This window comes from Hoplias malabaricus, chromosome 2 (assembly GCF_029633855.1).
Source record: "Hoplias malabaricus isolate fHopMal1 chromosome 2, fHopMal1.hap1, whole genome shotgun sequence".
In the NCBI taxonomy this organism is placed as follows: Eukaryota; Metazoa; Chordata; class Actinopteri; order Characiformes; family Erythrinidae; genus Hoplias; species Hoplias malabaricus.
This window is the reverse complement of record NC_089801.1, coordinates 60,120,269-60,146,204: the sequence shown is the minus strand read 5'-3', so window position 1 is coordinate 60,146,204 and position 25,936 is coordinate 60,120,269. Positions and strand designations below refer to the sequence as shown.

The following is a 25,936-nucleotide window of genomic DNA, read 5'->3' as shown; positions in this document are numbered from 1 at the left end:
ATGTCACTCAGACTGTCTCCTTCTCTTCCACTGACCTTTCTGCTGATGATTGTGGGTGAGTTTAAAGATCGTCACTACAATAGCACAGTTTAAATAAACTTTCTGCTCTAAACACTGATGTTGAAGGAAATGCTTAGCTGGTAATTTGTGTTTGAACAAAAATGAGCTTCCACCCCTTCCCCAGCCCCCAGTCTTATGGGCTCCAGTCTGTAATCAGCTCTTTCATCAATCATGTGTTTCAGGGGCTTCTGGAGCAGAGTGGAGTGTAATATACAACCAACAGGAAATATGTGCTTTAAAAGGGTCCACAGTGTTTATGAATGGCTCTTATACTCACCCAGATGGACTTACAGTGACAAAGACATTTTGGATCATAGACCCAGTTCACGGTGTGGAGAAACCTGATCTGAGTAAAGAGTCAGATTACTCAGGAAGAGTGGAGTATTTTACTGATAAACAGAAACACTTCTCCCTCAAACTGAGTAATGTAGAGAAGAAAGATGAACATCACTATTACTTCAGAATTATAACAGATGAATATAAATGGTTAGGTTATCCTGGAGTTCAGCTGATATTTACAGGTATGTGAATTCACAAAGTTTCACAATTAATTTAGCATTCATCATTTCAAATTCTCCATGCTTTTATACCAAACTTTTTTTTTTTTTTTTTTTTTGCACTGCTGTTTTAAAACCTGCACCTGTTGATATTTCGTATTCAGTTCGTATCACAAAATGCTCCCATACCTACAGATACTGAAAATTTAATATAGAAAAAATACATGGATTATTAACATAGATTTGATCTTCTTTCATTGTCTTAGAGCTCAGTGTAGAAACTCCTGGAGCAGTGACAGAGGGAGGAGCAGCAGTTCTGAAATGTGTAACCACCTGCAGTCTGACTGCCCCAACATTCATCTGGTACAAAAATGGACATCCTTTAACCACAAAGACCACCATCAACAACCAGCTCCACCTGCAGCCAGTCAGCAGTGAGGATGCAGACAGTTATAGCTGTGCTGTAAACGGATATCAACACCTCCCTTCCCCTAATAACACTCTCACAGTCAGATGTGAGTGTCATATTTCCAGGAAGCAGTGTACAATCAGTGGTCAGTGTGTTCATGATTGCTGTGTAAAAGAGTTGTGTTGTATGGATATTGTGTCAAGTGCCCCTATCAAGCTGTAACAACTTTCACTTTTCTGGGAAGATTTTGGGGTGTGTCTGTGGGAAATTTTGTGGGAATTCATCAATAAGTGCTTTTGGGAGGCCTGACACTGTTGGTGAGAGGATCTGGGGCTCAGAATCTCCATTCTATTTTGTCCAAAAGATGTTTGATGTAGGGCGGCACGGTGGTGCAGCAGATAGTGTCGCAGTCACACAGCTCCAGGGACCTGGAGGTTGTGGGTTCGATTCCCGCTCCAGGTGACTGTCTGTGAGGAGTTGGTGTGTTCTCCCCCGTGTCCACGTGGGTTTCCTCCGGGTGCTCCGGTTTCCTCCCACAGTCCAAAAACACATTCTGTTAGGTGGATTGGCGACTCAAAAAGTGTGTGTGTGTGTGTGTGTGTGTGTGTGTGTGTGTGTGTGTGTGTGTGTGTGTGTGTGTCTGTGTTGCCCTATGAAGGACTGGCGCCCCCTCCAGGGTGTATTCCCACCTTGATTCCCTGGTAGATTCCAGGTAGGCTCTGGACCCACCGCGACCCTGAATTGGATAAGCGGTTACAGATAATCAATGATGTTTGATGTGGATGTGGTCAAAGCTCTGTGGGGTTCAATCAAGTTTCTACACACCAAACCCACCTAACCAAACATGTCTTTATGGAACTTCCTTGTGCACTAGGCACAGACGTGCTGGAACACAAAAGACCTTCCCCAAAATGTTTGCACGTTGCTGGAAGCATACAATTGTCCAAACTGTCAAAAGATTTCCTTTCACTTTATCTACAGGGTCTATGCTTGTGAACAAACACATAGCTTTATCTGTCCTCCACCAACTTATAGTTGGTAGATTTTATTCAGGCACATGAATGGACACATCCATCAAACTTCTAGATAAAGAAATGTGATTCATCACTCCACAGAATATGTTTCCATTGCTCCAGTACTTTACAACACCACCCAACACTTGGCTTTGTACTTGGTAAAGAAAGGCATGCAGCTGCTTATTCATTGAAACACATGCCATTAAGCTTATGTTGCAGTTTTGGGCTGATTTGGCAACTTTTGCACACTATGTACCTCAGTACTCAGCGACCACGCTCTGTAACTTCCTGTGGCCTGCCACTTAGATTCTGAGTTCCTGTGGTTTCTTAATGCTTTGAATTTAAAATAATACATGGTGATTTTGGAATATTTACGAGGGGAAATGAGTTATTTATATTGAACACAATTACTGTAGCAGTTATGCCTCGCCTTTCTCCAGATCCACCAAAGAATGTCTCAGTGTCCATCAGTCCCCCTGGTGAAATAGTGGAGGACAGTTCAGTGACTCTGACCTGCAGCAGTGATGCTAATCCACCTGTGGAGGTCTACACCTGGTTTATAGAAGGTGAAGTCTCACCTGTAGGATCTGGGCACAGTTACAGTCCTCTACAGAGTGGATCTTACTACTGCGAGGCTCGTAATGAACATGGATCACAGAGATCAGCTCCATTCTTTGTCAGAGGTAGAGCACATGACTCTAGCTGTTGATATGGTTTCTGTTTTACTTGATTCAGAATTCATTACTGAACTCTAGTTTGTGGTTTTCTGCAGGGAACTCTGTGATTGTGTTTGGAGCTGTAGCTGTTGGAGTTGGAATAGGAGTTCTTCTTTTTCTCATTGTCTGGATGATGTGAGGATATTTAAGTCAATAGAGTTACTTACATTAAACTAAATGTCTTTTCCAATAGAATTTAATGCTGTTTTCCAAACTTCAATGGAAAGGGGTATACAATAAAATTGTCCTTATTTGTTTCACATTCTAACAGCAGAATAAAGAAGCAGAACAGAAATATGAATGCTCTATATGTGGTGAGTTCCAACTCTACATAACAGTCAGTTAAGTGTCCAGAGTGAAAAACTGTCCCATACGCCCCTTGTTATATCTCTCCCACAGAATGTTGACTACAAAACCCGCCCCCCTGAGGATGATGTGACCAGTCTTCCTGATTATGAGAACATACAAGTAAGTAGCTGCACTTCAAGTTCCATATATTCATATATTTCATGTAGATTACTCTGAGCAGGTGATCTAGAACTAATCATTCAACACCAGCATCTGATCTATATTGTAGTGTAATGCATTACAGTTTACTACAGTATAAATATATTATAGTATGGTACAGAGTAGTTACTTATAGTAACTACAGTAATGACAGTTTGGTGCATTATAATGTAGTATAGTGTTATATGATATATCCATAATATATAACAAAAATATTTTGCTAGCTTACATAACTGTACACCTGTGGCATTGTTTCAGTAATGATGTGTTTTAAAAATTCTCTCTACTTCTTTGTGCCACAGGATATGAAGATCCATCCAGATGATGATGATGATGCCTGCAGTATTCCTGAATATGGGAATGCAGCAGTGAGTATAAATCAGATATTTACAATCTGAATACAGCTCACACTACTGATACAGAACTTAGTTCTTAAGGAGACAACTCTATGTTCCATTTCTAAATGTTTACTAATTACAGAATATACATCTTTACCACTGCATGTGTCTTCTCATCTGTGTCCTGCTCTGTCTCTGCACATGCTCAGATGTAGAGAAAGGGAGGACACCAGAGTAAAGTTAGACATGTGCCGAAACCCAGCACTGAGATATAATCCATATCTCTAGCAGATTTCCTTAAATACTGTACCGGCTTAAATCCTTTCGGAGAAATTACAGTGTTCTGTCTACATGAGAGTAAACGAATAATCAGATAACGTCAGAATTCTGATAATGATGGTGATATTGGTGTGAATTTAAACACACTCTACAGCTCTGAGTGGGTGTTCACAGCCAGTGGCGTTTGCTCTAAGACTGCAAGGGAAGCTCAGCTTCCCCTAAAATGTAAAAAAATAAGTGATCAAATATATACTGTTGTGTGTACATGTCACTGAATAAATATGCGCTACAACGCGCTCAACTTTTGTTCAGAATCTGCTTCTTATCACTGGCAAAGACCCGGCTTTCCTCTCAATCATTCCATTCACAGTGCTTTAAACAGTGAGGACGCTGAGCATCCACAGAGTTCAATAGCGAAGCAGCGAAGTGCAGCGAAACGAAACGGTCTATGGGGCAGTGGACTGGCCTCGGCTGGCCCGGACGCTCAGCTTCTGCATGATGATTGGATGATCTGTCTGAAGCTGAATCCCTTTTTGATTGACAGCGAAATGAGCGAATCAGCGATCCTTTGGTGTAAAGATACGTGGCAGCACAGGCGGACACACTTCACATGGGCCAAGGCCGTTTAAGCAGCCTAGCTCTGCTGGCCATTGAGAGGATACTAGTCAAGTCCCTGGAAGAGACGCCTTGTTGGTACGACAGGGTCACAGATCATTTTCTTAAAAAGGAACGGAGGGTAGAATTTACATATAAATAAACCGACACATTTTATGATGCAGGCCAAAATTGAGCTTCCCCTCCTTGAAAGACCAGCATCCGCCACTGTTCACAGCCCTTAGTGAACTAGTTTGTGTCACTGCTTAATGCAGAAGACATATTTCACTGTACGTTTTACAATGACAAATTGTACTCACGGTTTAAAAAATAGTCCCACACTGAAGATTTTCTCTGGCATCAACCGCTCGTCCTTTTCTCAGCTGGCAAGCTGTTTCAGTTAAAGCACAATTTAATTTAAAGCACAATTTAATTTAAAGCACAATTTAAGGTGGAATGGAACATCAGATTAAGAACCTGGGGAATAAGGATCTTATTCAAATTCATTACCGGCTCACTGCAGCTTTGTCCTGATGGAACAAACGCCATCGTCAGCAAAGTGCTGGAAAACTAAAATGTGGCTTTGGAACTACACAATCTGACAGAGTTCATGGCTCTTTTACAGTGATTGGTGCCGAATGTTGTCCAAAAGTGCTCACTTTAAAGGACTTTTTCACTAAAGTTTTACACAGAATATTGCATATAATGTGAGTGTGCACTGATATTTCTCATAGTCAAAACACTCAAACAGGGCATATTGATTTGTTGAGTTTAAAAATGCATAAATAAAATAAATTATGAAATAAAACATGTTCCCTAGATTGTGCACAGACACTCTTTATTTTTATTTATTTATTCATAAACATTAAATAAACATTAATGATGTATTAATTGTATATTAAAATGTTAGAAATGTTTTGTCTGTGGAGGGATGTGTCTAATTTTTGCTAATCAAAAACATGTCCCATTTGATCAGGAGCTCCAAAACGTTTTATAACCAGTTATATATTTAGTTCTTGCCTGATAAATATTAAATTGTAAAGCACCATTTATTACTGTTATTATTGTTGTTGTTGTTGTGGTGGTGGTGGTGTTGACTGTGAATATCTTAATTTCAAACCTCTTCCGGTCAATTCAAAACTACACACAGTCTCTTCAGTGATGACGTCACAACTCAGTGTAACTATGAAAATGAAAGTGTATCTGACAAAGGTTTGTGTGGATTGCAGTTTGAATTGAATTTTTCTTAGATTCAATAGCAGAAATTAACTTAATTTACTTCAAAACGAGAAAGAAGTGTGTTCTCTGTTGGAAAAGCTCAGTGAGACACTGGTATTAAATGGACCTCCTGTGTGTGACACATGTTTCAGAAGCTTCTGAAAGTTTTGCTATATATTTATCAGTGTTATAAATGTGTGGATTATCTGAACTCTACTGAACGTGGCTGTGACTGGATATGACATGCGTGTGGAGTTCAAACTGTGAGGATTCAACATTTTCCCAGAGAATAAAACAGCGCCCTCTTCGTGTCTATTCACAAACTGCGGGCAGACGCTGGCCCTGCAGTGACGTCACATAACAGTCATATAAAGGGACAGTACATGAACTAAACAGACTAAACTAAACAGGAATGAGGATTAAAACATCAGCTACATCAGTAACATCAGCTCAGTAAAACAAATGATCACCAAATGTGACTGTCCTCTTCTTCAGGAACAGCCTCTGCTCTTCTGAGAAATATTTAAACTAGGTGCTGTGTGGATTTGATGGCAGCCACATTAATGTCAGTGAAGTCAGTTTGAGACGGATGATTAGACACACAGCACTTCATCTAGTCCAAAGTATTTGGATAAAGCTCCTAAAGATTGTACATTAAACAAAGTTTAATATTTATCTCATAGCTTGCATGTATGTTATTCATGCCATTCAGGCTGTGTGAACTACTGACTTGAGCTGGAAGACCCCAAGAACATCCATCCATCCATCCATTATCTGTAACCGCTTATCCAATTTAGGGTCACAGGGGGTCCAGAGCCTACCTGGAATCATCGGGCGCAAGGTGGGAATACACCCTGGAGGGGACGCCAGTCCTTCACAGGGCAACACAGACACACACACATTCACTCACACACTCACGAGTCGCCAATCCACCTGCAACGTGTGTTTTTGGACTGTGGGAGGAAACCGGAGCACCCGGAGGAAACCCACGCGGACACGGGGAGAACACACCAACTCCTCACAGACAGTCACCTGGAGCTGGAATCGAACCCACAACCTCCAGGTCCCTGGAGCTGTGTGACTGCGACACTACCTGCTGCGCCACCGTGCCGCCCCACCCCAAGAACAGCACAGGTCTAATATCTGAGACAATAATAATAACAAAATACAACACTCACTGACTGAGGTTGGTTCAGTGGTCGGGTGACTGAGCAGAGGGAGGAGGCAGAGTGTAGAGGGCTTTTGTTTACGTGGGCTGTGATCCAGAGAGGCAGATTCATTTACACTTGTATGTTTTTAAGTTTACATGCAGCTTACATAATTGTAATTCAAAAACGTTAAAAATAAATAAAAACATTTGAGATTCTAAACATGTCTGATAGGGGCCTCTCTGCCTCTAGAGGGCATTATGAATTAGAAGCTGTTTTTTAATTAGCAATAAATATGCATCATTTAATAAATACATTTCTAATTTATTTTTCATGGGTTTATAATATTTGAGTATTGTCTGGCCACAAATATATCTTCTATCTGTGTTTATGTAATATAATGCCATAAAGTCAGTGACAGAGGGAGGAGCAGCATTTCTGAAATGTAAAGTGTTACCAAGAGTTATTTTCATAAAAAAATCTTTGTGATTATGTATTATTTCATAAAAGTTTAATTATTTAAGTGAGAATAAACTACACTTCCACAAACGAAACACTCAAACATGACATTTTGAGTTTAAGATGAGTTTAAAAAGCAGAAATGAAATATACACACCCTTTCTTGTGCAGATTTTAAAAAATTTAATCTGTATTAAAATGCCGCGTGGGTTTCCTCTGGGTGCTCCGGTTTCCTCCCACAGTCCAAAAACATGCATTGGTAGGTGGATTGGCGACTCAAAAGTGTCCATAGGTGTGAGTGTGGGAGTGAATATGTGTGTGTGTCTGTGTTGTCCTGTAAAGGACTGGCGCCCCCTCCAGGGTGTATTCCCGCCTTGCGCCCAATGATTCCAGGTAGGCTCTGGACCCCTTGCGACCCTGAACTGGATAACCAGGTACAGATAATGAATAAATGAATGAATGAATGTATTAAAATGTGCAGACGTGTGTTCTTTGTGGAGGAAAGTGAATTATTTCACTAAACCTCAAGCACCAAAACTTATATATGCAGTTATATATTTAGTGCTGTAAAATGTTAATGCACTTAGAGTCATCTATCATTACTGTTATCATTATTGTGGTTGTTGTGACTGTATTTCCACAGTGAACATCTTAATTTTAACCTGAAAGCCCTCTTTCGGTCAATTTAAAACTACACACAGTACCAGCAGTGATGATGTCAAACACCAGTCTCTTATAATATTTTCTTCTTGTGTCTTAGTTGTAAGTTCATGTTCACTTTCAGTGTTTGTGTGTTATGTTTCACAACAGACATGAATGGTTTCTATGAGAACAGCCATTTAAAGGGACATGTAATAAATAATCACCAAAACATAATCTGCTCTTCAAAGAATAGTGTGCACTAGGTTTTGGAGCTTTGCTGTGAGGATCTGATTGCAGCCACATTAGAATTACTGAGGTTAGGTTCTGATGTTGGGTGATTAGACACGCAGCACTTCATCTCACCCTAAGTCACTGAATAGAGCTCCTAAAGATGGTGCATTAGACAAACTTTAAAATTAGTCTCATATCTAGCTTCCTGTGAGAGGTAGGTGTGAATACTAGTGTCATCAACCTAAAAACCTTTAAACCACAGACAGTTTATCATTTTATGCCCTGAGCCACTATCATCTGGACGCTGGACATTAGCCTCTCCACAGAACGGTAAGAAGTGGTTTTAGTTTTAAAGATATTTAGGAGATGTTTTTAGAAGAATATCAACCTACAGTGACATTAACTATCACTATATACTTTTTTCTATTTTAGATTTGTGCTGAAGTTGCTCAGAACTGAATCTACTTTCCTAGCTTTTGTAAAAACCAAACCTTACAGCTCACAGAACAGAAGTTTAAATTACTTATTTGCGTCCTTTAGGGGAAAAAAATCAAGAATATAGAAAAGCATAGTGAATCCCAACTTAGTAAACCATTAAGCTTTTGATGGTTATCAAAAGAAATAATGCAATTTAGAAGAAAATTGTTTATGTGTTATAATGTTATAATGTGCATTCAAAACAATGTGCCTCAGGGGTATTTGGTGTGTGTGTGTGTGTGTGTGTGTGTGTGTGTGTGTGTGTGTGTGTGAGAGAGAGAGAGAGAGAGAGAGAGAGAGAGAGAGAGAGAGAGAGAGAGAGAGAGATCACTCTGGTGTGGATCATATAATAGAGTTAGCTCTTGCATGTCTAGCACATTGCGTTGCAAGAGAATATTACATGCAACCATTAGAGTATTGAAAATATTACTGAACACCTTTGGCCTTTTAGACTCTGCCCTATGGTAGTGCATAATACGTGATGTTGCTGGTCTTGTACATCAGGTATTTGCAGGTCTCATTGATGCTAGTAGCAAACAGACAGTGTTCTGCACCTAGTGACCTATATCACTTAATGACTATGCTTTTCGGTCTGCATGGAGCAGCAGCAACAATTTAAAGGTGATTTATGAGGTGCAGAAGGGCACATAGGTGTTGTAGCCATGTACAACAAGGACATCATCAATGTCACTAGGCTAATTATTTGCAACTTATTAGAACAGTGAGAGGAGTCATACATCCACAAGTGAGCATAACTTAAGCAGTCAAGGATGGATCTGCACCAGAATCAAATGGAGGATGGGGCCTTTCCTGGGACTGATTTGATTGCATATGAAGTTCTTTTTAAACTTATTAAATAGACCTGGTCAAAAAGAACTAGCCTCAAAGAGTGCAATGGACATGGGACAACTTTCAAGAATTTTTAATTTTGCATGTAACTAGTGCTGCTTACTCCAGGAATTTCAGAAGCTTTCCCTAGTGCAGAGAGTTAGCAGGAAGCAATTTCCAAGAGTACTGAACAGGAAGCACTAGTGTTGAAGTTCGCATTGGACTCCCTCAGGTACTATTTGTTTTGTGCTGACCTATTAATGTAGTAGTAATAATAAAAATAATAATAATAATAATAATAATAATAATAGTAATAATAGTAACACACACAAACCCACAGTTTAAAATAAGTGCACAAGCAGCTGTGAACAACTCTAGAAGCACATGCTGGTATCTGACCCTGCAAATATGTAAGTTTTGAATAAGGTGTCAGCCAACTTACAGATACATACATATAGTTAGGAATTACATTTGATTATGGTTGATTGAACATTATAACACAGTGTGAGTTGTAGCTCTGGCAGATATCACTTGATCAACATAGCTGAAACGTGACAGTCAAAAATGTTTTAGCCAAGACCAGAAGTCTCCCAGAGATTTCAACACCCCTCTGATCGAGAGCAGCATGACAACAGCACCAACACTTCAGATTACCATAAATCTGTTTATGTAATCCTAAATCACATTGATTCAGTAAAGACTTGTAACACACACACACACACACACACACACACACACACACACACAGCTCATATTCATGATAACAATACCATCATTAACTAGGATTAACAATCAATTTGAAATCCTAAAGGAAGTCCTGACGATGTCTTTCCGGCTGGTTCCTCCTCTTCCTGTGGTGTTTCTGCTGATGATAGTGGGTAAGTCAGAACATGGACATGTTTTTATGGAGAGTCCAGGTATTTCAGTCTCATTCCTAAGGGTTATAAAAACAAGCGCATATTGGTGTATTCTCCACAGACAAATAATGATAGTACATCAGGATTGTACGGAAGTCTGTGTCTTTAAGTATTGCATTTTCAAAGAACGCCACTTAGTTGCTGCTTGTGTGTTGAATGAATTATGAATAGAATGGTGTCCTGTGAATTGTTGATCGTAAAGTGTCCTTGGGTGTCTACAAAGGTGCTATATTAGTGTAACAATAAATAATTAAAAAATAAATATAGATGTCAGTATAACTGCTGATCAGATCACAGAATGACTGTGCTGCTAGACCTCCCCCAGTCAATTGTAGGTATATACATGTGAGGTGGAAGGATCTAGGAGCAACAGCTCATCCATGAAGCTTTAATGGTGGGTCTGAATAATAGAGGGTTAGAACAAGCGAACATTCATGACATCCACTGGCAGAAAATATAATTACAGCTTTGAAATGCAGGAGAAACCCTTGCTACATATATACAGTACCAGTCAAAAGTTTGCACACACCTTCTCATTAGTCATTGGTGGAATAGAGCTGTTCACTGAATAGAACTGTGTACCAGCCCCTACCTCTGCACAACCCAAGTTATGATCTCAGACACATGAAGAGCTGTTCACTGAAAAACGTTCCAGGTGACGACCTCACGAAGCTGACTGAGAGAACGCAGAGAGTGGTCAAAGCTGTCATCAAAGCAACAGGGGGCTACTTTGAAGAATCTAAAGTATAAAACACATAAAACACTTTTTTGTTTACTACATAATTCCTTAGGTGTTCCTTCATAGATTTAATGTCTTCCGTATTAATTTACAATGAGGTGGTTAAAGGTACATATTACTGTGCTTCATTTTAGAACAATATTTCCATCAAGCTCATGTAGATGGGATGATCAGATATCCAGGCACTTTTGACCATACAGTGCATATCTTACCACTCACTCCCTCCTCCTGCTACAGGGTTTACAGACTGTTTCAGGTCAAAGTCAGTAACTCTGACTCTCTTATGGGCTCCAGTCTGTAATCAGCTCTTTCATCAATCATGTGTTTCAGGGGCTTCTGGAGCAGAGTGGAGTGTGAAATACAACCAACAGAAAATATGTGCTTTAAAAGGGTCCACAGTGTTTATGAACGGCTCTTACACTCACCCAGATGATCATATAGTGACAGAAGCTTTTTGGTCGATTAACACAGACAAGAATCCTGATATGTCCAAAGACCCCAATTACTCAGGAAGAGTGGAGTATTTTACTGATGAACAGAAGAAACACTTCTCCCTAAAACTGAGTAATGTAGAGAAGAAGGATGAACGGGAGTTTTACTTCAGATTCATAACAGATAAAGATAAATGGTTGGGTTATCCTGGAGTTCAGCTCAAAACTACAGGTATGTCAAATAACCAAGTCCACAACTAATTCAGAGCTCATTGTTTAAATTATTTACAGGTTTTTAGACCAGGACTTTATTGCCCTACTGTTCTATTTCCTGTAACCATTGGTGTCTCCTTTTTAACACCATTCTTATCACCTGGGTCTCCCATAGCTGCTGATCCTGATTATTTAATACACAAGTACGAAAGTGATATTTTACATAGATTTGATCTTCTTTCATTGTCTTAGAGCTCTGTGTAGAAACTCCTGGAGCAGTGACAGAGGGAGGAGCAGCAGTTCTGAAATGTGTAACCACCTGCAATCTGACTGCCCCAACATTCATCTGGTACAAAAATGGACGTCCTTTAACCACAAAGACCACCATCAACAACCAGCTCCACCTGCAGCCAGTCAGCAGTGAGGATGCAGGCAATTATAGCTGTGCTGTAAACGGATATGAACACCTCCCTTCCCCTGATCACAATCTCACAGTCAGATGTGAGTACGACATTTCCAGACAGCAGTACACAACAACTGTTTTTTTATTTTTTATTAATTTTTAGCCCTTAGTTGCATTAGCTGTAGTTGTTGTTGCTCTTTAATAAGTGGGTCAAAATGTATCTGAATGAATGAATCAATTAGTTTTTATATTCATTCATTATCTGTAAGTGTCAGGGTAGCGATGGATCCAGAGCCTACCTGCAGTCACCATGCCTCTCTCGAGTTTTATAGGTTTTTGATGTTTTAGTAAAATTTCTAATGTTTAGGGCACAGCGGCGCAGCAGGTAGTGTCACATTCACACATCTCCAGGGATAGATTAGCTATCCAGGTGTGTGGTTTTGTCTTGTTATTCTGAGTTATGTTTACGTCTCCTTATTGTCTTTATCTTCAGGTCTCTAAGGTTTTGTTGAGTTTCATGCTTGTTTGATTAGGTGTTTGTAGTTAGTTTATTCTTTGTTTGTTTCCCTTGTGTCCTTTTCATTTAATAAATACCTTCCCTGCATTTACTCTTTCTCCCAGAGTGCCAGCCATTTGGTCCATGGTATCTACACCTCCTGGGTATATTGTAGACTGGGTTACTTCTGTTTTTATATAATTCTGATATTTTCATCCACCACTTTAAGGTGGTGTGCTGGAGCAGCACAGCCTGCCCTTTTTTCTGACATTGCTGAGAATGGTCTTGTTGCCACTTAATCCAAACTGTGCTGTAAAGGTGTCTGCCTTTTAAGCCTTCATCAGAGGAGGGATGTCTGGCTAACCTATAAACCCACTCAACAATCATGAATCACACACACAGACAAACTCAATATGCAAATAATCTTTTATTTAATCTCTTTGATGAGGTCATGCCCCTCGCTGCCATTGTATGCTTAGCTGAACCTATGTGTGCTTTTAGGTCCTTTACACCTTTATTTGAATATGAATTTCTTTTTTTAATTCATCCGAGAACTTACATTTACGTTTCAGTACAGCTGCTCGAGATGAGGGTGTGTACATGAGCTTTGCCTGACGTAAACAAGGACTACTCACGTGCAGACTGACCAATTAAATGTTTACAGAGAAGGTTATCGACCAATAACGGTAGCTCTACAGTCAGACCGTCCAATCAGAAGATTTTAGGCTACTTCACTACCAGTGGCGGATGCTGGTCTTTCAAGGAGGAGAAGCTCATTTTCGGCCTACATCATAAAATGTGTCGGTTTATTTATACGTAAATTCTACCCTCCGTTCCTTTTTAAGAAAATGATCTTTGACCCTGTCGTACCAACAAGGCGTCTTTTCCAGGGACTTGACTAGTGTCCTCTCAATGGCCAGCAGAGCTAGGCTGCTTAAACGGCCTTGGCCCATGTGAAGTGTGTCCGCCTGTGCTCCCACAGATCTTTACACCAAAGGATCGCTGATTCGCTCATTTCACTGTCAATCAAAAAGGGATTCAGCCTCAGACAGATCATCCAATCATCATGCAGAAGCTGAGCATCCGGGCCAGCCGAGGCCAGCCCACTGCCCCATAGACCCCCAGAGACGCTGAGCGTCCGATGGGCGGGACAAACCCCCTCGTCTCGTTTCACTGCACTTCGCTACTTCGCTATTGAACTCTGTTTAAATCACTGTGAAACTGCGGGAATGATTGAGAGGAAAGCCACGTCTTTACCAGTGATAAGAAGCTGATTCTGAGCAAAAGTCGAGCGCGTTGTAGTGCATATTTATTCAGTGACATGTACACACAACAGTATATATTTGATCACTTATTTTTTTTACATTTTAGGGGAAGCTGAGCTTCCCTTGCAGTCTTAGAGCAATCACCACTGTTCACCACGCCCCCTTCTCACTCAAGCGAACCAATCGGAGTAGGGGAGGGCGGGACTAGTTTGTGAACGAAACACTTCTCGAAATTCTATGTAAGCTCTAGAAAAACAAAATCCATTTTTTTAAGTCTAAAAAAGAGGACATGTCCGGGTGAAAAAGCACGTCTGGTCACCCTAAATAAACACACATGCTTAGGGGTAATAATACAAAACCTATGTTTTGTAAACCAGCAAAGGTTAAATAAAAAATATAATAAATTTCCAGCTAGCAAAATTGTATCGGCCGAATCACGCACGCTGGAACAAAAACACTCGGCCCGATGCCGGCACGCGGAGTCGGCATTGTCTCGGCCGTGATGTACGGGTGATGTAGAATGGGCCGATAATTTTGGCCCGAGTCTGGGAAACCCTCGCCACAGACTCGGCCGATTGTTGTGGCTGAGGCGTGGCTCAAATGACTCGGCCCTAGTCAGCAAGCCATAACTAAATCGCAATAACCGGACCATGGCCGAGTTTGAGCCAGAAGCACGCCATTAGTGCCAGATTCTGCCCAGATCTGGCTCATTATCGGTTGCAATAGTTTATTTCTATACACCACCCTCCGACACACACACACACACACACATATCACCCCCACCTCCCTTCCTTCCGAAAAAGGGTACAATCAGGTTAATGGTGAAATTACAGCTTTATTAACTTACACTCACAGAAAAAAAGAAAAAAAAAGGTACATTATTGGTCACTAAAGGTACAAGTGTTTAAAAGTCCAGTTTTGTTCCTTAAAGGTACATTGCATTCTCTTCTCCAGAGGGAGACATATATGATTGTAGTATTTTGTTATAGAAATGTTTAACAAATTTAACAAAAAACATAATAAAAGTCCTGGAGATGAAACAGGGTGTATGAAATCAACACATTTTAAAATCTACAATTATAATATAATCATGTTTCCTAATTAAATGTACAAATATGTACAATTGAGGGAATCACCACAATGACAACATCTGACAATGTAATATCAGTTAAGTGTGCTTTTCATACAACATTGAAGCAGTGTGAACATAAAGCAATTGCAATGTATACAAACAGTACATAAAAATAGAAAATACATTTGTAACTGGCACTGAAATTTGAAATTGGCAGTGTCATGATTTATTAATTCCAATTTACATTCAAATACTGTTTTTCAAAAAAAAAAAACAATTGGTCTTACACCCTAAGAACCGGCAATTACATTCAGACTTTTCTTTAAAAATATACTATGCTAAGGCCATATAACAAATCGCTTAAAGTTCTCCAGTAGGTTTGGAAAAGAAAAATAAATAAGTAAATAAATAAAAAAAAGGCAGAAAGGTACTTTAAAACAGTTTGAGTTTCCTCAAATGTGTGGAAGTACACATATGACACTTATTCGTGGCACACATCAGTTCCATCAACAGTTTGCAAGCCTCTGCTGTGTTTTCACGCTTTGTCAATACCTCACTGCCCTCAACAATGATGGAAATATCAGCCGTATCCTCATCTCTGTCAGCCTGGACAACAGGGATTTTCAGGACGTGCAGTGTAGTGAAAGAACGCTCAAGTGTAGTCACCTCAGTTGTACTCCTTGTTGAATTCCAGCTCTATAATTAAACATATAGAGATTATGTACATGTCCTGTTCTCTTCAATATATTTTCTATAAAAATATTTAATGAAAAACTGTGAACTGCTTATGCATGCACATTAATTAACTACAGAACTTCAAATGTAAAATTATGTATGCTACAACTGATGCTAAAGATCTCATCTAAACTTGAATTAACCTCCTATCTGCTTTTCTCCCTGCCCACCTGCATTTTTCACTGCCCACTAGTTTTCTTACTGCAGTCCATCTTTACATAATTACATAAAGAAAATGAATTAGTTCATGTTCATAGTTAATTTTGAAAAATTTAACTAACTTCACAGCTCCAAAAATAAACTACTTCACATGCTTTTGTTAATTTTTTTCTCAATAAATAGGCTTCTATCATTTTCAATATAACCTCCTTCAACCCATTAATCCCTCGCCCCAAAATCACTGCTACTCCCTAACAAAGGATTAGTGTGTGAGGAATTATATATTTAAAACATTACATTACACCAAAAACCAGCACTGAGATTGAGAATGTATTTTAACCCACTTATCTAGTACCTTATGTCTTCTTAATGTGTTTAAGCAGTTTTATTTCTTATACTGAGGTATGGGGTTCTGTGTGACATAAAAACCCACAAAAATGCTCACATCGTCTTGTAAAACACACCAACAAACCACATGATTACTCAAATTAAAATAACTCATGTATGAGCGATTGTCACGTCTTTTAAACATTTTCTATGTCAGAGGAGAAAAAAAACTACCTAGAGTTAAACAGGTCAGCTAAAATCTGTCATTTAAAAAAACGGTTCAATATGACGTATGTAACGTATAGCAGTTGATACAATAACGTACATAACATTAACTATGTTAACTACATTTGGGCGATACCAAAACACTTATTTGTCCAAAAATATGAGGTTAAATTGAAATACTCAGGGGACGAAGCTGAGGGTGAGAGCTGCTCGCGCGCCGCGGTCACAGAAAAGAGCGCGAATCTTCATCGTCTTCTTCTTCTGTGTTTTTACAGCGGTTCGCTTCTGCCACCTTCCATTTTCTCATTCAGAGTTCATTCATTTTAAAGCTGTCGTTCCAGTCCAGTCGTCTTCAAAAGCTTAAATAACAATTTCCTCCATTCAGCACGGCACTGTCTCCTTATTAACCCTGTTTATCATAATCATTTCTGTCGTTCGTGTCCCAGTCATTAGATCAGTATTCCAAAACAGTACAGTACAGAGCTGACCTTTAACTGTATGGCATTTACATCGTTTTCCAGACAGTTACCAGTATTTTCTTTTATTTTTATATGTGGGCCACATTAGATTAATACGCAGTATTTAATAAAATGCTGATCAGTGTAGTGTGCTAACTGCAACGGCAATCGCCTCGCCAGCCGAGCGTGCCAACGTGCAGCCGGAATTAGGCCAGATGCAGCGTGCCGCATTCACGCCGAGACGGCAGCCAGCCGATAGTGCCAAGCCTGAGCCAGAATCGGCCCAGATCTACCATGCTAGCTGGGTTACATGGCATCAGAAACATGTATTTTCAAAAATATTGCAATCCTTACCCCACTACATCATTTTAGATTCACTTATGTATTTAAGAGTTAGTGCTGTTGCTACATGTACACAGTACTCTATGTTATTTTAGTCAGGAACAGATAATTGTAACTTCTTCTGGAGTCTTATAGCACCAGTTATTCACACTTCCAGGTACAGACTAGTGTTCACATACAAAAATAACTCACCCTTTTCTACAGTAACAAAAACATACTGAAGCTCAAATTTGTAAAATATGTCCTAATATATACCACATGAAATATGAACAGAGAAAAAAAAATACATGATAAAAAAGAACTGGATTACACACAATCTTACATCACACAAAAAAAATAGAATGTACACTTCAAACATGAACATATCTTAGACGGGACAAGTCTTGAAGAGACTCCCAGAATCCCAGAGTGTACTTTGGTCATGACCTCTGCCCCTGAAGGGTTGAAAATGACTTTGAGTTTAATTGAGTGAAAGTGTGAGAAATAAACTGTTATGACTGTGATTTACATTAAACACTGTCACTAATGCAGTTATAACTCACCTCTTTCTAGATCCTCCAAAGAACGTCTCAGTGTCCATCAGTCCCTCTGGTGAAATAGTGGACGACAGTTCAGTGACTCTGACCTGCAGCAGTGATGCTAATCCACCTGTGGAGAACTACACCTGGTTTAAAGAAGGTGGAGTCTCACCTGTAGGATCTGGACACAGTTACAGTCCTCTACAGAGTGGATCCTACTACTGCGAGGCTCGTAATGAACATGGAGCTCAGAGATCAGCTCCATTCGTTATCAGAGGTAAAGAACAGTACTGTAGCTGTTGATGTGTTTTTTGTTTTGCTTAATTCATAATTCATTACTGAACTCTTTCAAATGTCTGTGTGTTGTTTTCTGCAGGAAACTCTGTGACTGTGTTTGTAGCTTTAGCTGGAACTTTTGGAATCGCAGCTCTTCTAATTGTCATTGTCTGGATGAAGTGAGACTATTTATTAAAAGCAGAATTAATAGAATTATACTAAATAATAATTCCAGAAGAGATAATATTTACAAATAACTATAAAATAATGTTGATATGCTGATGGGATATTTAATCTTTGATTGACAATTTGCTGTTCTCTGACAGAAGAAGAAAGAAGCAGAACAGAAATATGGATGAAGATCTCTATGTGGTGAGCTCCAGCAGGATTCCAGATTTCAGTCAGTGAAGGGTCCTGAGTGATTAAAGACTCATTAGTCCCCTGTTGTAACTCTCTCCCACAGAATGTTAACCACAAGACCCTTCCTGCTACAGATGATGTCTCTAGTTTCCCTGACTACAAGAACATAGAAGTAAGAAAATGCATTTAAAATTTTACATAACAGATTGATTACAGGTTCAACAGGTAAACAACAACAAATACACTGACTTTAGTGAATTGATTAATGGGAAATGGTGCAGGTACAAACACTGGTTTTCCCCAGTGACACAATGCCAGCAAACTACAAGTGTGAATACTAGCATATTTTCCAATTAAAAAAACAAAAAACAATAACACAACAGCTGTCCTTCACACTTTGTGGAAATTTCACATTGAATGGATGAGTAGAAGCGCTCCAAAATTACTTTGAGTAAAATCTTTTTACACTGACTTCCATTGAACTTTAAGGGTTTTTTCTTCTCCTTTAAAGTTACTATATTGGAAGATACATAATTTTTTTGGACTGCGATGATTTGCTCCCTGCAAAACGTACAATAACTTAGCAAACACAGCCGAAGTGTGAAGAGTTGCACCACTAAGGGGAGCCCTGAAAATATGTCTCACTACTTCATATAGTTTATTACAGTACATTACAAAAGCCACTACATATGTCAATAATTACACATTCATTTTCTAAGTGATATTACATTTACACAAAATATATAGGAAATACATTTCATCTCAAACCTGGCATATGTGTAAAGTTGCAGGACACATTTTCATCTATTCCAGAAACAAAAGAGAAAATGACTCATCTGTATACCCCAGCAAATAATAGGTGAAGGGCTTATCTTTTTAGACTATGTCCGAAACATGGCCGCAATCTTGAAAGCCACAATACTGGATCAAGGGCAAATGTGAAGGTGGTCATGTCAAAGAATCAGAATTGTCTCAGTATTCGATTACCACAATCAGTGCAATATCTCTTCTGGCTCAAATGTTATTAACACAGAATATTTAAAATGTTTGTTGTTCATTACAGGCTTGTTACAGGCTTGACCAGACCATAAATGCTCAGCACCATCTTTGGTCAGAATGGATTGGAGCACTGTTTCCTGTTGCATTGTCAAGAAGCGTTGAGCATTTAGTGTCTGGTTGAGGCTGTAACAAGCCTGTAATGAACAACATTTTTTAAAAACTTTGTGTTGATAACTTGTGAATCACAAGAAATATTGCAGCAATCAATTTCTGAGGCAATTCTGGTCTGCTTTGATGTGATACATGATCACATTCTCATTGGAACAACTTGTCCTTTATCCAATATTGCAGCTTTCAAAATGGTGGCTAAGTTCCTAAAACATAGGTCCCTCACTCATTACTTTCTGGGGTATTTAGATACGTCATTTTCCCCTGAAATAAATGTGTCTCCTGTGACTTTTGACTCACCCTGTAGTAAAACCTAACAGTCTACTACAGCATTTTATAGTATATTAATATATTGTTTATTTTATCAAATCATCCATCCATCCATTATCTGTAACCGCTTATCCAATTTAGGGTCGCGGGGGGTCCAGAGCCTACCTGGAATCATTGGGCGCAAGGCGGGAATACACCCTGGAGGGGGCGCCAGTCCTTCACAGAGCAACACACACACTCACACCTACAGACACTTTTGAGTCGCCAATTCACCTACCAACGTGTGTTTTTGGACTGTGGGAGGAAACCGGAGCGCCCGGAGGAAACCCACACGGACACGGGGAGAACGCACCAACTCCTCACAGACAGTCACCAGGAGCGGGAATTGAACCCACAACCTCCAGGTCCCTGGAGCTGTGTGACTGCGACACTAACTGCTGCACCACCATGCCACTTTATCAAATCATATAATGGCTAAAATAATTTTTCAAACAAATCTATGCCCATGTTTAAACTGTTCTCTAACTCACTTTTTTAGTGTATTCAGGTCCATCCTCATAATGAAGATGATGGTGATGATGATGCCTGCAATATGTTTGACTATGAGAATGTAGCAGTGAGTATTGAACTGACTTTTACAATGTGAATCCAGCTCACAGAATCCAGTACATAAAGTCTATTATAACCTTGTTCTGGTCATTCCTTTATTAGCTGCTGGAAATGGTAAAAATTAATCGAGATATTGTGTTGTGTAGGGTAACATGTTAACAAGTGAACAGTAGCTGTGTAACAATATGTCTTTTTTAATACTCCCTACATAGTATACTCCTTTACATGGGTAACTCCACTCTTCCATTATATAATACACCAGTGACACCTGGAGGATAATTACTGGAACTAAGTCTCTGATGATACTATCAAGGCACACCAGATATGTCTGGTGCCACATACAATTTTACACACACAAAAATCTGTAAAGTAATCAATACTTTATATAAAGTGAAGCATGACCTAGCATAATACACACAGTATAGTACACTGTATTATGGTGTGTTTTAGTATTTTATTGTATGTTAATATATATATATATTTATATATATATATTAACCATATAAATTAATTCTACATGTAATGGCTAAAAACTGTAACAAAGTTTGCTCTATGCCCACGTTTTAACTTTAACTCACTGTTTTTCAGGATGTGGTTGTGAATCCTGAAGATGGTGATGATGCCTGCAGTATTCCTGACTATGAGAATGTAACAGTGTGTGATGATCAGACTTTTACAATCTGAATCCAGCTCCCAGAAGTACTGATACAGAACTTACCTTTTGAAACATAAAATCCATGTTTACCTTGTTCTGGCCATTGCTGTGTTAGCTGATGTAAATGGTAAAGGTTAGTCTGGATATTTCTGGTTTCACAGTAGCTTTCAAGTGTGTTGATGTATTGTGTGAATATAATCTACACATCCTCCACAGAGAACACACTTAAACATAGCATTTCTTTTGATTCAGAGTAAGTGTAGACATGCTCTGAGACACCTGTACTGAGCTATAATCCAGATCTACATCCAACTTCCTTAAATCCTGTAACAGTCTTATAAATTACAGTTTTCTAATTACATGAGTGTAAATGAATAATCTGATAATGATTGTGTTAATGGTGTGAATTTAAAAACACTGTAAGCCAGTCATTGGCAAACTACAGCCCATGGACCATTTACTGCCCATTAAACTGTTTTATCCAGCCTTCTGGGTATTTAAAAAATTGTCCTGAAATCACATTAATTTTTCCTGCAATATCCTGCATCCATCAAGATGACGTGTACCAAATGACCTCTGCTAAAGCCATGTCTATTAGGCCTACAGATATTCATTCGCCACATTTGGCATTAAGCTGAGTGCTACTACCACTCTGGAGTCAGGGAATACGCAAGTGTGATCTCACCACTCGGCTGGTTTAAGACACATAAACCGTTTACTTTTGTTGAAATGCTGTATTGATTTTGTATAGGCTGCGATACACCAAGCAGAAACAAAGATAAAAAAAAAACACATTACAAAAATTAGGAAATCACGTTCACATTATTGAATTATTTAATTAAATAAATATATAAATTAAAGCCCTTCGAGAGAGAGAGAGAGAGAGAGAGAGAGAGAGAGAGAGAGAGAGAGAGAAATAGAGAAATAGTTTATATTTGTTTGAATTATCTATTGTACACATCCTCCAAATGTGTGGATCCCCCAGGGTGTGTTCCTGCCTTGTGCCCAATGATTCTGGATATGCTCCGGACCCACCGTGACCCTGAACTCAATAAGCAGTTACAGACAATAAATGATTAACTTAATTCTTCAAAGAGAACACACATCTTTGATTTTGCTGAGTTTTACAGTTGAAAGTGGGAATGAAATAAAGCATGCCATATATTTTATACAAATGTTGTTTTATTTATTATTATTATTTTTTATATATTTGAATATCTTCAGTATATAAGTACTTTTGCATCAGCTGGGTATTAAGATGTGCAGCAGTGGGTTGTTTGAGGGGATATAATTCTTAATTTCACTTATAAACCAATGCAAAACACCATGCAAAAAACAATGCAATGAATAATTTTAAATACTATATTTAATAGAAAATGGTGCAAATACTACTTTTTAAATATTGAAACTTAGAAAATGTATAATATTTGGGGAAAAAAACTGCTCACCTAATATGCCTACAACAATTTAAAAAAAGGGTGTTTTTGTTCTAGAAAAAAGGTGGGATGAAGTTACAATAAGCTGGTTAAACGGTGTAATGCTACAGATAAATGTTAAGTAGGTTAACTGGAAACAGATCAGTGATATGATTAGGTTTACAAAGAGCATCTTGGAGTATTTCAGAGGTAAATTTGGAGAAGGCATTATCACTGTGTGAAAGACTGCAGGCATTATTTTTTTTAACTTAAAATATTAAAGGAATTGGGGATATAACAATATATGGTGCAAAACATTAAAATAAATCAGAGGATCTGGAGAAATCTCTATTTGGACTAGACAAGGCTGTAGTGGAGTATGGATCAAATCAAATGAAGAAATGAAAGATTCTGAGTGGGGAACTCTCCACTCTAATAAGGATTGTGTTTGTAACAGAACCCCACATTCCACAGGATTGTGTGTGTGCGCACAGACCCTGTTTCCCACACACACACACACACACACACACACACACACACAAACACCCACTTAAGGCCTGCATCAAAGGACGCCTGGTTACGGCCCAGATAACAAACCCAGTTTATGATGCTCTCAGGCAAAGAGAAGAACAAACAAAGTGGTGAAAACCAGAATTAAAAGGACTCTTTCTGGCTGTGGCGCCTAAATGGCGAAACGTTATCTCTTGTGAAAATCAGCAGATGGCAACACTAACTAAACTCGGTTTGACCTCCTGGTAACCCATCCGCACAGGACGAACAGCATGGACCAACAGCGACCCCAAGTGGACGTTTGCGAAATCGTGTTTCGCCCTACTGACTCCTAAATGCACACCGAGCAACGAGTGTTTATGAACATTGTTTTATGCAAATCTGTATTAATGTCAACCCCTTTTGTTGTCCTCAGATGAACGTCTACCAACCAATGAAGTGATGTGTATTACTGTTTCAATCATGAAAGAAAGTTTCTGTCTCTGATTAAGAAAACGAATTAGTATCTTCTAGCATAATATTGTAGTGGGATGTAATCATAAATTACCCAAGATATATACACGTAGATGTTTGATATTAATAATCCAGGACACTCATTGTGCTATGTCTCAAACATGTATAAGTAATTTTGTGCATACATGAATCTTTCCTCTCTCTCTCTCTCTCTCTCTTTTTCTCTCTGAAACGTGAAACAAGTCACGTGAGCCTCAGACCTAGGATCCAATCAAAGGAAGGACACCTCCCAATTGGGTGTGACCGCGCCACCTTTGAAAAGAGAATGTGTTCTGATTTTCGCTCTCTCTGATTTCCGACCTTGGTTGCTCTGACCTACTCTCTTGACTTCAGCTCTCTCTAACTTCCGATCTCTCTGACTTCCGATCTCTTAGATTTCCGACTTTGCTCTCTTGAGCCTCCTCCTTAGTCTCTCTAAAACTTCCGAACTTTCTCTAGTTTCTAACGGCTCTTACGCTCTCAACTCTCTCTCGGCCGCTTCGAAGACATCCTCACGTTGCGCAACCTCTCTAAGCGCGACACTTTTCTCTTCCTTACGTCGACGAAACAAAGACTCTAAAGGACCTCACTCAGCTTCCAAGAGACGTCTTGCGCCAGCTAGCAGTGTGAAAGAAAACTACAAGTAACGTCGAATAACTCCAAATAGTCTTTGTTTTTTTAATTGTGTTCATGTTTTATCGCCCAATCTAAGTTTAATCTCACGATTGATCAAAGCAGGTGAAACTTATTCGTGGCCAGAATAAGATATCACCCCTTGAGATTAGTTGATAGCGCATACATTAGCGTTATAAGCTGACTTCTGAGGGCATCGCTTCTGGAGACTCGAGTAACGGACGGAACAACTCTGAGAAGCCACCCCATTCAGGGGAAAGACCAGCCAGGCCTGCAGTCCTCCATGAAGGGAAACTCCCGACTGACGTCACCCGTCTAAGGCCAAGAGTGTCTGACTCAACCTGGAAGGAATCCCCTTTCCAGCGAGCCTACCTTCAATGACGCGGGGAGGATAAGAAGCAAAAACCCGGAGCACGGAGATTGAAACTGCGGGACCCGACGGCTCGGTGAAAAAGGCAAAAAAAGAGTAAGCAAGCAAACTTTACTCACTTTTCAGAAGCTGATGCCTAATTAAGTCTCTTGATAAATTTATACATTAATTAAAACCTCATTTAGTAACACATTAGTCAAGTCATATCGCCTAGCCTATCTTTAGATTCCAACTAGTTTGACCTGCGTTGATCCAGTGAGAATTCCTAAGATTATGCTATGTTAAGTAAATATTCTTTTTCTTTTTAATAAATATTTCCATTATTTGAAATAACAGTGTGTGGAGTCTGTTCATTAAAAGTCTGAAGATCCTGAAGAACTCACGTAGCTAGGCCATTATTCATTCTCAAACTACTTGTTAATGTCTTAATTATTTAAGTCAATCATAAAATTTTAATTATTATCATTAGTCAAACATCAGTAATCATAAGAGTTTGAATAAGGTCGAATGCTACAAACACAATATATAAATATATATATTTATATATATATATATATATATATCACGGTGTATACACAACATACACTACAAGGCCCAAAATCAATATTAGTGGTCCTAGGGCCCTCAGACAGGACAGCAATAAATACAGCCTCAAATTCATTTCCAAAAATCACTGTAATCACAGTCCATCAATGTATCCACAAATGGTTGCAGGACCTGATCTCCATCAGAGAAATGTTTTGGTAGGTGTGGGCTTCAATAAATCAAGACATGTGTGAAGATGTCTCCTCATGAACAGGTATGCAGGTGATGCTCCCGTGGATGTATGGGGTATATTGCGATATTTGAGCAAGAATTTATTGAGACGCTGCTTAACAGGAGCTCCATGCATCGATGACTTTAGTGCAAGTTTTAGGGTTTGGATCATTCTCTCAGCTAGGCGATTAATAGATGGGTAATAAGGGCTGGAGAAGATATGTTGGATCCCGTTGTTCTGTAGGAACTCCCCCATCTCTTTAGACATGGATGAAGGACCACACCTGCCAAACATTTCCCTTAAAACTTGGATTGTTGGCTCTGAATTTACTGTAGGCATGACTGAAACCTCAGGCAATTTCGAATGTGCATCTACAGCGACTAACAGCATTGCACCCTCCAATGGTCCTACAAAATCAAGACGAATACATTGCCAGGGTTTGACAGTTCCTTCAATTTCAACATCCAAACCTGGCCACCAAATATAGCTGTGTGCCAGCTCCTTCATACAGACTATAACACAGTGTCCAAAGTTTAGCTCTTTCAAGACAAACATTCTCGTTCTTCATCCAATAATGATTTCACTCTTGTCCAGTTCTTGTCCACTGCAGTTTATTGAACTACGGTCTTACTATAAGAGCTGAATTGTCTCACTTGACTACATAAATGAGCAGAGTGGCTTTCTATTAATTTACCTACTAATA

At 39.2% G+C, this 25,936-nt stretch overlaps 2 protein-coding genes across 2 annotated transcripts; both read left to right on the top strand.

Moving 5' to 3' along the window:
• On the top strand, positions 1–3,758 carry LOC136677467 (B-cell receptor CD22-like). Its single transcript, XM_066655016.1, has 9 exons — positions 1–55; positions 342–581; positions 824–1,072; positions 2,423–2,665; positions 2,755–2,833; positions 2,970–3,012; positions 3,098–3,166; positions 3,508–3,573; positions 3,753–3,758. The coding sequence occupies exons 1-9, from the start codon at positions 1–3 to the stop codon at positions 3,756–3,758; spliced, it is 1,050 nt and encodes a 349-aa protein (XP_066511113.1).
• A 6,484-nt stretch (positions 3,759–10,242) lies between these two features.
• Positions 10,243–21,117, top strand: LOC136677459 (sialoadhesin-like). The gene is made up of 9 exons (XM_066655004.1): positions 10,243–10,297; positions 11,406–11,738; positions 11,972–12,220; positions 17,754–17,996; positions 18,096–18,174; positions 18,322–18,367; positions 18,459–18,527; positions 20,331–20,408; positions 20,990–21,117. Exons 1-9 carry the CDS (start codon positions 10,243–10,245, stop codon positions 21,083–21,085), a joined length of 1,248 nt encoding a protein of 415 aa, XP_066511101.1. The 3' UTR covers positions 21,086–21,117.
• Positions 21,118–25,936: the final 4,819 nt, after the last annotated feature.

Coding starts and splice junctions, on each gene's coding strand:
- LOC136677467 (XM_066655016.1), top strand. CDS start 1: ATGTCACTCAGACTGTCTCCTTCTCTTCCACTGACCTTTCTGCTGATG. Junction 56..341: donor CTTTCTGCTGATGATTGTGG/GTGAGTTTAAAG, acceptor ATACTCACCCAG/ATGGACTTACAGTGACAAAG. Junction 2,834..2,969: donor TTTCTCATTGTCTGGATGAT/GTGAGGATATTT, acceptor ACATTCTAACAG/CAGAATAAAGAAGCAGAACA.
- LOC136677459 (XM_066655004.1), top strand. CDS start 10,243: ATGTCTTTCCGGCTGGTTCCTCCTCTTCCTGTGGTGTTTCTGCTGATG. Junction 10,298..11,405: donor GTTTCTGCTGATGATAGTGG/GTAAGTCAGAAC, acceptor CATGTGTTTCAG/GGGCTTCTGGAGCAGAGTGG. Junction 18,528..20,330: donor CTGACTACAAGAACATAGAA/GTAAGAAAATGC, acceptor TCACTTTTTTAG/TGTATTCAGGTCCATCCTCA.